The sequence below is a fragment of the Amphiprion ocellaris genome, chromosome 3 (genome assembly GCF_022539595.1).
Source record: "Amphiprion ocellaris isolate individual 3 ecotype Okinawa chromosome 3, ASM2253959v1, whole genome shotgun sequence".
Lineage (NCBI taxonomy): Eukaryota > Metazoa > Chordata > Actinopteri > Pomacentridae > Amphiprion > Amphiprion ocellaris.
In genome coordinates, this window is record NC_072768.1 from 13,798,847 (window position 1) to 13,811,072 (window position 12,226).

At 38.5% G+C, this 12,226-nt stretch overlaps 1 protein-coding gene across 1 annotated transcript in view; it reads right to left on the bottom strand.

Moving 5' to 3' along the window:
• The window catches only part of LOC111584083 (mucin-2-like), a 37,177-nt gene extending 26,500 nt beyond the window's left edge, over nucleotides 1-10,677 (bottom strand). Inside the window, exons 1-29 of the mRNA XM_055009183.1 lie at nucleotides 10,515-10,677; nucleotides 10,213-10,251; nucleotides 9,834-10,095; nucleotides 9,617-9,734; nucleotides 8,929-9,019; nucleotides 8,733-8,839; nucleotides 8,445-8,655; nucleotides 8,216-8,341; nucleotides 6,814-6,931; nucleotides 6,603-6,741; nucleotides 6,402-6,506; nucleotides 6,227-6,296; nucleotides 5,999-6,136; nucleotides 5,729-5,893; nucleotides 5,210-5,304; nucleotides 4,955-5,081; nucleotides 4,606-4,861; nucleotides 3,572-3,621; nucleotides 3,373-3,473; nucleotides 3,127-3,278; nucleotides 2,881-3,019; nucleotides 2,698-2,805; nucleotides 1,959-2,138; nucleotides 1,646-1,885; nucleotides 1,337-1,493; nucleotides 1,045-1,173; nucleotides 652-799; nucleotides 354-397; nucleotides 28-210 (exon numbers count right to left, since the gene is read on the bottom strand). Of these exons, the coding sequence (XP_054865158.1) occupies nucleotides 28-210; nucleotides 354-397; nucleotides 652-799; nucleotides 1,045-1,173; nucleotides 1,337-1,493; nucleotides 1,646-1,885; nucleotides 1,959-2,138; nucleotides 2,698-2,805; nucleotides 2,881-3,019; nucleotides 3,127-3,278; nucleotides 3,373-3,473; nucleotides 3,572-3,621; nucleotides 4,606-4,861; nucleotides 4,955-5,081; nucleotides 5,210-5,304; nucleotides 5,729-5,893; nucleotides 5,999-6,136; nucleotides 6,227-6,296; nucleotides 6,402-6,506; nucleotides 6,603-6,741; nucleotides 6,814-6,931; nucleotides 8,216-8,341; nucleotides 8,445-8,655; nucleotides 8,733-8,839; nucleotides 8,929-9,019; nucleotides 9,617-9,734; nucleotides 9,834-10,095; nucleotides 10,213-10,251; nucleotides 10,515-10,593 (3,877 nt within the window). The 5' untranslated portion in view covers nucleotides 10,594-10,677. The remainder of the gene's footprint in view (nucleotides 1-27; nucleotides 211-353; nucleotides 398-651; nucleotides 800-1,044; nucleotides 1,174-1,336; nucleotides 1,494-1,645; nucleotides 1,886-1,958; nucleotides 2,139-2,697; nucleotides 2,806-2,880; nucleotides 3,020-3,126; nucleotides 3,279-3,372; nucleotides 3,474-3,571; nucleotides 3,622-4,605; nucleotides 4,862-4,954; nucleotides 5,082-5,209; nucleotides 5,305-5,728; nucleotides 5,894-5,998; nucleotides 6,137-6,226; nucleotides 6,297-6,401; nucleotides 6,507-6,602; nucleotides 6,742-6,813; nucleotides 6,932-8,215; nucleotides 8,342-8,444; nucleotides 8,656-8,732; nucleotides 8,840-8,928; nucleotides 9,020-9,616; nucleotides 9,735-9,833; nucleotides 10,096-10,212; nucleotides 10,252-10,514) is intronic.
• Nucleotides 10,678-12,226: the final 1,549 nt, after the last annotated feature.

Consider the following 12,226-nt stretch of genomic DNA (forward strand, 5'->3'; position numbering starts at 1 on the left):
TTATGATCTTAAGTGTATTGTTCTTACCGGTTGTGCTAAAGACAAAAATTGTTGTAGTTGTTGGAGCAGTAGTAGTGCAAGGTTTCATGTCTCTGATAATATTTCCATTTTCTCCACAAACAGCAGTGATACAGGTTCCATCTCCATCGTGGGTATCATAGACTGTTTTTCCATAGTGGTATGTTTGCCCATTATATAAACAAAAACATTCTGCAAAAGAAGCACATTACAGAAATTATTGTTTCGACATGTTCATATTGTTGTGTCTTAAGTAAATCTGTCTGCTACATTTCTTAGTGACGACAATCAATTAAAGCAACATTCACAAGCCCAATATTGTTTATTCTACTTGCTTTGGACATCATTGCTGCACACCCTGGTTGTCGAGTTGCAAGAACTGAAAGAGAAACAAGAGAAGAAAGGTTTATCTTTAATAACCTTAAGAACAAAATGCATTTACTTGTTCTTTGTTTCTGTGCTATTGTGAGTATTTTCAGTATTGCCTTATTTATATAAGTTATTTAAATTTATACAACATTTAATTTGGTTTAATACCAGATAAAATAGTAGTAACATGATGATATGACAACCTAATTAATTTTTTTCAGAGACTCTACAAAAGTTATTATTAATCTTTGGGACGTGCCCTACCAGCTCTGACAGTTCTTTGATGGCATGGGGTCCCCTTCTTTATAATGCTTCCCTTCATCATCATAGCAGCCACATTCCTCCTTTGATACACACTTCATAGAAACTTCTTCAAAATAAGATTGTTCAGGCGGGCAAGTTGGATAGCAACCTTAAAAAGTTAAATGTCTTTGTAAATTGCAAAATTGGAACAGAATGGGTACAGGCACAAAATCTAACCTCAACCTTGTGAACAGTTTTGAGTGGTGTAAACACATCAATAAACAGCTGAATTTAAAACATAATCATAATCACATTGTAAATTTTACTTGAAAAGAGCATGCATGGTCAGTAGCCTCTCACTGAATAATTCTAACCTTGAAAATGAACATATGAGCCCTTTTTTGTCATTCATACCTTCTAATGCTGGAAGTTGATTGTAGCAGTTTCCTGATGGATTCCTGCATGTCTTCATGCATTTTTTTCCACAAGGCTGATAGTGCCATTCACACTCTCCATCAGGGTTGTAAAAATCACAGAATAGAGCTAATTAAAGAAAAGACAGGAATATTAACAAGATAAAGAATGTATGCAATTTTTGTAATAATAAGATACTCATACTTACATATATTGAAGGTACAGACACATCACACATAGCATTTTTTCTCAGTTTCCTCACATAAACATATACAAAATAGGAAGAACTCACGGCAGATTGTGGGTGTTCTCCATTTCACACAGGCTCCGGCCTCATTACAGGCTGCTGCGTAGGCGGCTACAGCGGAACAGAAACACTCACAGTCTCCCCCCGAATTGCAGGCACATGAGTCTCTCACACAAGCATCATAATAGTGTTCTTTTTCCACCTTTTTGAATGATGACATTATAAATGTAAAAAAGTAGATTGCTAACTACATTCTGCAGCTACTCATACAGAAATCACAATTTACTAGTTACAGTGACTTAGAGATTATTTGCCATGTGACAATGCTTGCCAGTTTTGTTTTTTTTTTTTTACCTTTGAATGGCAGGCAGCAAATACGTCACTCGTGATAATGCTGCACTTTTTAGTTGCCCATGCCATCCTATCTGAGTAGAGACTGCAGGGATTTTGTTGAGTCTTTGCATTTGGGCATTTAGTTTGCACTTTCCAACTGTTTCCAAAGTCAAGCGGTTTAACTACCACTTCTTTGTTTCTTGTGGTCAAATCATTCTTGATTTTCCCATCGTAATTCCCACACAGGCCGCAGACTTTGCCCTGGGATACAATGAGAATAATTAGGTCTGTAAAATTATCTAATATCTGACCATCCGAATTTGTGCTCACCCACCTTGAATTTGCTGCTGAGTCTGATCATGAGTGTTGTCTTCTTATTCCAAATGACAACAAGACCATTCTCTGCCTCAATGACAATATATAAACCCACAGAGTGGAATTTAAAGGGTATGTCCTCCCCTTTGCTTTGTTTGATAACTTTGGCATTTTCTTCTGACAGAAGAATTTCATTATTCTGAAAGAAACAAAGTACGATTATTTGGAATCCTGCAAAGCAATTTTGAGCATTTTAAAAACAGAATTTAATTGAATAAAGTAGTGTTTGTGTGGATGTGTATTACACCCCCCCCCCCAAAAAAAAAAAAATCCTAATTTCCTAAATATGATTTTTCTAAAAATGGAAGCACATATGAAACACAGTCCACGCTGCTGCCTTCAGTGCAACACACTGTATCCATGGCAGCATTTCACCAATCAGCCACAACACTGAAACCACTGACAACTGAATAACATGAATAATCTTATTACAGTGCAAGGTGCTTTTATGTTGTGGCTGATTGAGGTATAATTTCTGTCTCTTGTAGAACTTTACACCTGATTCTCACAAGTGAAGACTTTTACCACTTACAAGGATAATCAAGGTCATATTCAGTATGTTGGATCAACCAGAACCATCACCCCCAATCTTCAAAGCATAGAGATAACTGACCACCTTAACCTTTTTCTCCAAATTATGAGATAAAGTTAGTTTTTTTTTCCATCTGTGAATGCACTTAACTTCCATAGTTACGTACCCCTAAGTAGAGCTTGATTTTCATGGAGCAAATGTTTCCAGTGGTTTCACAGGGGACGTTCTTAGTCAGCAGCTTGAAGGAGCCTTTGTCATCATCTCCGCAATAATCCTGAAAGATTCTTAGGTCAGTAACACAAGACGGATTTGGCGAGTCACAAAGACTGAACATTGTTTTGTACTATACCTGAGAGACGATGTAGTCACAGTCCCCATTAAAGCTAAATTTCTTGTCATCAAAAGTGGTGTAATGCCCCGCTCCATATATAGTACAGGTTTCATCACACTCGTGAGCTGTACATTCCCATTGTCTGTTTTTGCATGTGCTAAGATTTAAAATAAAGAAGATTTATTACGTGGGTATCCACAATTCCAGAAGCTTACAACCAATGGCGAGGTGACACAGCTCTACAGTGCACCGTAAAAGGCTCACCATGTGTTGCATCTCACAGTGATTGATTGTCCAGGATTATAGGATTCTCCATTATGCAGACATGGGCAGTGTTCCTCCTTTATACAGCCTCCTTTACCATCTGACAGCAGGCCTTCAGGACATACGCAGCCTGAGATACACTGTGTACTGACCTACGCAGCACAGCAGTAATTGATTAAACGTGTGATTTTTGTATACTTGACTAGAATATCTAACAGTAGTCATGAACTATTATCCCAGTCTTACACATTCTGTGTCCAGTGTCTGGCAGCTGTTTAGGCACTCGGATCCTGTGTCACCTGGCTTTGCGTTTGAGCAGTTGAATAAAACCATTGGAGCAGTGCATGCTGATGACAACGACAATGTGTTACAAAGGACATTACTGCATGTTTGGTGTTGCTGATGCTGTGCTTAACTATCGATGGTCAGAGTGCTTTGTACCTACTTTCACTTATGTGGCTTCCTTTACAGTCCAATCTTCCACCATGACAGAAGCTGCAATGCATAGAAAGACAGGCAAGATAAGAAAAGTGGACAAAGAAGAGAAACACATTTGACAGTACACTTACAATTCCATCTACAGTTACATTTGGGATACATTAAACGTTTAATTATATGTGCAATTGTGTACATTTATTTACACTATTTGCATGAAAACCAGAAACAAGAACATCTGCTTCACGAAATCACACTTGCAGAAGGCACTGCGTGTACAATGGGGGATCTTTTTACCCATGTTCAAATCTGAAAGCACTTGTAGATTTGTGAACACATTACAGATTAAAGTACACATTTATTAGCACAAATATAGACTAGCATTCAGTTTTACATCTATTGCTACAATAATGCTGCCATAAACAGTGTTACTGGTGAGACCTGAAGCCAGAAAGTAGAATACTTCAGTGCATACAAAGAATAATGCTTAATATTTATTTATTTGTTTATTTTGAAAATGTAATTTAAAAATATTCAACGAATGAGTCACAAAAACAACTAAAATAGTACATCATGCTTCTCCTATAAAGAGAATGAGAGGAAAACAAAACTTCAACATGTTTGAAAGGGAGTGGGAAGAAGTTAAAGCTGATTTAATCCCACCCCTAAATTCATTCACTTATTCCAATCAGTTCCATGAAAAATATTTAATGAGAATCAAATTCATCACCAATGATTTTGCTTAGGCAAAAAGACAGTTAACTTCAACACTATACGTCAATTAATCAGTTGAAAATCAATACTACTGTGCCCCCTAGTGGTCATTATGTTCATCTTCACTATACCTTCCAAAACATTTTTGTTTGTATTTATATTAAAGAGTATATGAAAAGAGTACTTCAGATAACCCGAATGACACACAGTTTCCTCAAGGTTTCCTAAGGTTTCTCTTTCATCTACTGTCTGCTTGTCTGTTTACCATCAGTAAACTAAGAATGTTTATAATGTTCTGCTTTGATTCACGGGAAACACTGAAATCCTCACCAAGTTTGTCCATGCACCGTGATGACATGCCCAGAGCGCACAACCATGTCACCGACATGACAGGAGCACCGTTTGGCCAACACACACTCTCCCTTCTCGTTTAGATAAGTTCCCTCAGCACAGCCGCAGCCATCAAGAGGGGTAAAGTTAACCTCACATGTTAAATCTGACTGGCTGAGAGAGCGGCAGGTGCGACCGCAGCTTGTCATCTGGTAGTCGTACACAAAATTAGAAGGACAGACTTCTGTGTAATTGTCTGTTGAGAGAAGAAAAGGTCACTCAGTGAAGAAAAACTGAAGAAAGACAGATTGAATTTAGTCCACCACGAACTGCTTTGGATTAAACCTACCGCATATGCTGGCCCTCCATTCTTCCAGGATGACACCTTCAGCAGCACATGCATGGACATAGGAGGAAATGGCAGCACACATGCACTCCTCACTCTTTTCGCAGGCACAGCTGTCATAAATACAAGACTAGACAGAAGAGCAGCAACAGGTGAAATGAGACACTAAAATATAAATAGTTCACTAGTAAGTAAAATACCACAAATATGTACACACACATTAGGCTGTATGCAATAGGAATAAGAATCATTGCTTACGTCTTGATAGTCTTCGGGGTTTACTTCAGAATGGCATTCTGAAAAAATCCCATCTGGGTCTGACAGCATGGAGCACCAGTGCTTGGCATATTGTTCTGCAGAGAGAAAAAGACATGTTCACAGGTAGAGCACTGTGAAGAGTGATGTTAAAATGTAACTTCACCCCCAGCTCTCAGCCGAACCCCACTGACTGCAACATGCTAAAAAGTAGGATTCAAAGGATTCAAACCCCACTGTTTAACCGTTGGCAGAATCTTGTCCTGCATTTGTATATTCTTAGTGAAAAAGCATTGTGATTTGCTAAAACTTCCCATCACAAGATATGATATTATAAGGCCTCAAATTGAGCCAAGAGGAGGTTTAGTTTCTTCTCAGACCACTTGAATTCCAATATGTTGAAAGGTCAGAATAGAGTTTTTAAACATTAATGGCAAAGAAATAACTCAACTTTGAAAGCACATTAGGCATCAATGTGCACAGTCCTTCTCTAAAACCTAGAGCATGATGTCTGTAACCTACCTCTGTCTGCACTCAAATCGCAGGGGTGTGCAACTACATCTGTCACATCAGGGCAGCTTGTTTTGGTCTTCCACGTGTTGGCAAATGTCACAGCTGTTCCCTCAATCAGTCCGTTTCTTGCTCTGAGGTCATCACTTTCAACATCATTAAAATTTCCACAAAGACCTGGATAAAGATAATGACACATTGATTCATTAGTCAATAAAATGATGAATGCAAGGCGCTCATTCTTTACACTTTAATGAATTCTGTTCCAGATTTAAAACACACCGCTGAGTTTTCCTTTAATGGAAGTGCTGGCTTTGATGTAGACCTGCATGGTTGGTACGAGCTGAATCTCAAGATGAAGCCCGAAGGTGGTGTTGATTACAACAAAGAATGTAGATGGTTTGAAGACTGTGACTTCATCTGAAAAGAAAAAAAAAGTTTCATCCAAAATCAGTTGTTCCAATTTGAGCAAACTCACTTATGGGTCGTGATTCCATAAAAGACATTCACCCGTGAAAAATGGAAGCTGGGAGACCTGTTTGTTGTGTAAAACCTGCCCACTGGCTTCGACTACAAACATCTGCAGGACAAAGTGAGGTGGTACATCAGGACACATTATCTGAATGATGTACAACTTATATTAGATGGAGAAAACAACATAAATAAGCCTTTAAATATGTTTTACCGTGTTTTCTCGCAGTCGTAGAGTGATTGTTGTCAGGCAAGTTGCCCTGTTTGATTTTTCACATTCAACCAAGTCCCCAAGGACACTGAAAGTCCCATTAGTATCCTATAGTCAAGCAGAGAAAATACACTTAATTACATTTTATTTTATTATTTACATTTACTGTCATTTTCTTTCTCAGTTAAAGGACAGAATAAATACCTTGGCGAGCACATAGGAGCAGTGACCATGGAAAGTGTACATTTTATCGTCAAAGGTGGAGAAGTGAGAGCCGCCACGGACGGAGCAGACACCAGGACAGTCCACATCCTGACAGTTCCACTGACCCCGAGAACAGGTGCTGTCAATAGAGGTCAGTCATGTCAACTGCACAAACCATCTTATGAACACATGTTGTGAATGTAAAAATTACCAGTTTTGACAGGCTTTTGAGTAGGATTCCCCAGGGTCGTATCGCTGACCGTTGTGCAAGCAGGAGCACTGGTTCACAGCGACACACCCACTTTGTGTAATGTCATCAAAGACGGTCCCTTGGGAAAAGCATAATGACATACTTAGTCTTAGACCAACAGTAAGTTGCTTTACACAACCCTGTAAAAGAGTCATATATGTGCGGGTGATGCAAATGTGAATTAAACTTTCTCGAGATGTGGCCCATCGTCAAAAATAATGTTCAGGTCAAAAGGATATGAATCAATATATCACATACCCAACATCATTATAAGGATTTTTTCTTACGTAAAACAAGTTTGTTGATATGAAATAGTTTTGAACCAGGCTGAAATTGGACAATACAGAGTTCTATATTTCTACTATATCATAACAGGAGAGCGAATAACAGTGTTATGAGCATAAAAGTGTATAAAACTATTGGAACACATCTGACATACACTACCAGTCAAAAATTTGGACACACCTTTTCATTTAATGGTTTTTCTTTATTTTCCTGACTATTTACATTGTAGATTCTCACTGAAGGCATTGAAACTATGAATGAACACATATGGAATTAAAATTGAAGGCACACTGAACCAGCATGGCTACCACAGCATCCTGCAGCGACATGACATGCCATCCGGTTTGCGTTTAGTGGGACCATCATTTATTTTTCAACAGGACAATGACCCCAAACACACTTCCAGGCTGTGGAAGGACTATTTGACCAAGAAGAAGAGTGATAGAGTGCCACGTCAGATGACCTGGCCTCCATAGTCACCTCCCTAAACTCAGTTGAGATGGTTTGGGATGAGATGGACAACAGACTGAAGGCAAAAGGGCCAACAAGTGCTCAGCATCTCTGGGAACTCCTTCAAGACTGTTGGAAAACCATTTCAGGTGACCCCTTCATGAAGCTTATTGAAAGAATGCCAAGAGTGTGCAAAGCAGTAATCATCTAAAATATAAAACATTTTTTGATGTATTTCATACTTTTTTGTTTACTACATAATTCCATGTGTTCATTTATAGTTTTAATGCCTTCAGTGAGAATCTACAATGTAAATAAACCTGAAAATAGAAATAAAAGAACATGAAATGAGAAGCTGTGTCCAAACTTTTGACTGGTAGTGTTGGTAAAAAGGAAGGGATCCTAAGGTGGAACCTTGCCCTTCCCCACAGTTAAATAGACTGACTGAGAACCCAGAGAGAGGACACACTGATGTCTATTTTTGGTCAGGAAATAATTCAAGCACGTAACATCTGTGAAATTATAACCTTTCCTACACTGATATTGATGAAAACAAATATCGAACTATTGCTTCAGGCAACTCAGCTCCACAAATTACTGATGGATGTTTTCAACCCAGGAAACTTACCAGATGGACAGAAGCATCCATCTGTGCAGTGTTCATCACACGTTTGGCTTCCCCGAGGGTTGCTGCAGGTGTCAGTACACGGATTACCACATTCTTTATACTCCATGTTGAAGGGGCATGTTTTTGCTATTCAGCATACAAAAATGTAAATTTAGAAGCACAGATTGAGATGTAACTTCAGTAACAAAATCAAAGCTTGAGAATGGACAATTCTTATTCCTGTTCTCACCGCATAGTTGTGTGGTCTTCCACTGCTGTGGGCTCCCGCCAGCATGAGAACACTGTCGGGAGTATTCTGATATTGTCGAACACAAGCATGAAGTATTGCTGCTACAGTAGCACAAGTCTTCCTCACAGGCTTTAATGAAGGAGTCGGTGTCAATCAGGTCTTGACAGCTGAGGAATGCAGGTCCAGTAAGCAGGCTCTCACAGGTCTTTGTCTGTGGGTAACAGTATATCTTATTAAACAGCACCTAAACAATATGAAGTCATTAAAAACAAACACTTTTTCCCATACCTGCTTTGCACAAGTCTGTTTGGCTAAAGAGGCTGTTTCTTCACAGTTGTCAGTGGGACCATTGACTTTCCACCGCGCTGCATACAGTTCAAGATTTACAGAATCCCCTGTTTGAAGAGGAAAGGGATGGTTTATCAAGTTTAAAGACTGATTTCAGTGTTTCAGTTAGTTGTAAACATCAACATTTTGTATTTACCTGATTGAATGAACTCATCATGAATCTGGATTCCATTGAAGTCGCCACACAAGCCACAGGTTTGATTCTTGAATTTTGCATCCAGCTCGATCTTAAAACCAGTTAGAAAAAAAAAATTCAAGCACAGATATTAAGATGAAATCCCCCAGTGTTACATTTTTGCCAGATGCCCTTTGTGCAGTGTCTGGTGAAGCTTTTTGTGTTCTGCCATATAGGAACAACATGGTTTATTTTAATTTAAAATCTCCATCTGAAGTTTGCTTTGTCAACTACTGTCTCCATGTATTAATAATCGAGCCTCTCTAAAAGTGATTGTGTGCTGTTCTCTTTAACATTTCTAAAGTATACAAAATATAAATTTTAACACACTAGTGACACATTGCTACACTAACCTTGGTAGTATTTGATTTTTATAGACCTTCCCATCAGATCAGCGTTGCCAGAAAAAACAAACTGTTGCCATGCCCTTTAGAAAGGCACTGAACCTACACAACTAGATTTTGATTTAACATGGGCTAAAAGAAATGATAAAGTCCCCTAATTCAATTTGGTAATCTTTCAAATTGTGCTCAAGGTAATTTATTTATTACAGAATGGTCCAGTCAGGTCATATACAAAAATGTATGATGTAAACAGATTTTTAAAAACCCAAAACAAACAGACAAACAAAAACTGTGAATACACATACCCAGAGGGAATCTTTTTGATTCCACATGATGACCAAACCCAGATTTGCCTCGATTTGAACATAGGACTCAGCAGTTTTTACTATTGAAATGCCAGTCTGGCTGAATGGCATATCGACACTAGAGAGGACAAAGAAATCATAACAGTTTCATGATTAAACATTAACAGTTAGTGTACCCAGCTGGTAATTAAAGTTGAGATTATTCAAACAAACTCACGGGTTGTCATTGACTTTAATGGAAGTGCTGGTTAATTCCACCAAAACTACATCCAGCTTCATCAAGACTTTCTGAACAGTGATAACACCATTTATGTCCTGTCGCTGGAGCTGAATGTTAAAACTGTCATAGCTGCCTTTACACTGGTGCGCCAGGATGTAGTTGCAAGTGAATGGAAGATCGAAGAAATCTCCATCGAAAGTCTTGAAGTGGTAGTTTCCCCATATGCTGCACAACTGGCCATTGTGAGAGGATCTCAGCTCTAGTTTGCGGAGCAAAAAACTTTCCTTACACAGCAGTTCGTAGTGTAAATGTTTTTTTTTTTTTTTTTTTTTTAAAGTTTAGTTTTGTTTCATCTTTGAAAAAAACAAATTATTACCTGTAACTATTGGCATTTTGGTCACTGTCTGAACCATAACTGAAAAAAAACAAAAAAACATTTAGATCATAACTGCACACTATTACAGAGTCAGACAAAAGCAGACTGTGTTTACATTTCTATCATCCAGTATGCACAAAAAAAAAAAAAAATAGAAAAACCTTCTACATTTGATCAATTGTTCTTCACAGGATGTGGCCTTTTATACTTAATAGACACTCAGTGCCTAACAGACACTCCAAGGTTATACAGTTGGATAAGGTTTCATCTTAGCTCACATTCTGTCCCATTGGTTTACATACCGGTGGTGGCTGCTGATAGTCTGAGGCTGAGGATGAACCATGGTATCACCCATTCAAGCAGCATCCTGACTCCTCTCATGGTCACTCAGTTGTCCCTGTCCTGATGGGGTTAGTGGAGGCAACTGCTACCACACTGCCAAGGTCATGTATTATACTTCACTGGATGTTTGCAGTTTAGGAGGAGTGAGAGATCCATTCTGCACGCCAAGCTTTGTGACTTTTGACTCTATGTAAGATCACACCCATGAATAGAATACTGTCAACATCTCTTCATCCTTGTCTGTCTGTGTCACAAAGCATCTGTGTTGATGTTAATCTTTGGTAAAACATTAATGTCAGCAAGAGAAAAGTTTGAAACTGAACTGCCGTAGAGTTGCAATTGATGAGTTAATTCAAGAACACTTCTGCAGTGGTGGAAAAATGTTTGTCTGTCAAGAAGCCCCTGATCAATGAGAGGCGGAAGTTAGCCCGGTGTAGTTGGGCCCAAGCACGTAAGAACTGGACAGCCAGGAATTGGAAGAAGATTCTGTGGTCAGATGAGTCCAGTTTCCAGCTTTATCTTCCTCCTGCTAATGTGAGGGTATGCAGAAGGCCAGGCGAAGCATTATCTCCGCATGTACAGTACCTACTGTCAAGCATGGTGGAGGCAGTATCATGGTTTAGGGATGCATGAGTGGAGGAGCCCAATATCTCGGTCTTAGAGTGGCCAGCTCAATCCCCAGACATGAGTCCCATTGAAAATCTGTGGTGGATTATCAAAAGCGAAAACCAAAGAATTTAGAATAATTAAAAGCAGTAACTCAAGAATAATGTGACAAGATTACCCCTCAACAGTGTGAAAGGCTTGTGGGGAACATGCCAGCCAGGATTAGAGCTCTACTGCATGCTAATGGCAGGACTACTAAAAATTAATCTGATGATGTGATGGTTTATTTATTTTTCGTTCAGTTTTAAACACAGTCTCTGTTTTTTGTTGCCTTTGATACCAACAATGTTGAGAACTGACATATTGAAACTGTCAAGAATTTAGTTTTGTTAGTTTTTCTTGTAAACAATAAAAACACACACACACACACATATATATATATATATATATATATATATATATATATATATATATATAATATATATATATATATATATATATATATATATATATATATATAGTATTTCTTTTTGCCTGTCTAATGCAGCTACACCTTTTGAAACATAGAAAAGATTTTTCCATAAATATTTCATGGTAATATTTGAGATTGCATAAAACTTTAAGGGTGTCTGAAAACTTTTTTCCACCACTGCATTTAGGTCCTGGTTGTCATGAGGAAAACATGAGTGTGTTGACTTATTCAAACAGGAGATGCATGCTTTTCTCACTGAAGCAGAGCGTTTTGAGCTGTGGGTTGTGCCTCCATATCGACTAAGGACCGAGTGTTGGTTAAAAGTAAATCCATTTATCATTGGAGCCAGGAATGACCAAACATTTGACCAAGACTTATAAAAACTCTGAAATGTGGGTGTATCAGGTCCGCTTTGCTTTTCCAGACAGCATTGTTCTAGCGCATGGAAACTTGGCATTTGCTAATACAGAGGATCTGATGCAGGCATAGGTTAGGATTAGTGAACCTGCTCTGATAAACTCAGAATCAATAGTGAAAGAGTCAGGCAGGTGAGATCATTTTTGGATAAAGGTTATCAATGTGATATCCAGTCAT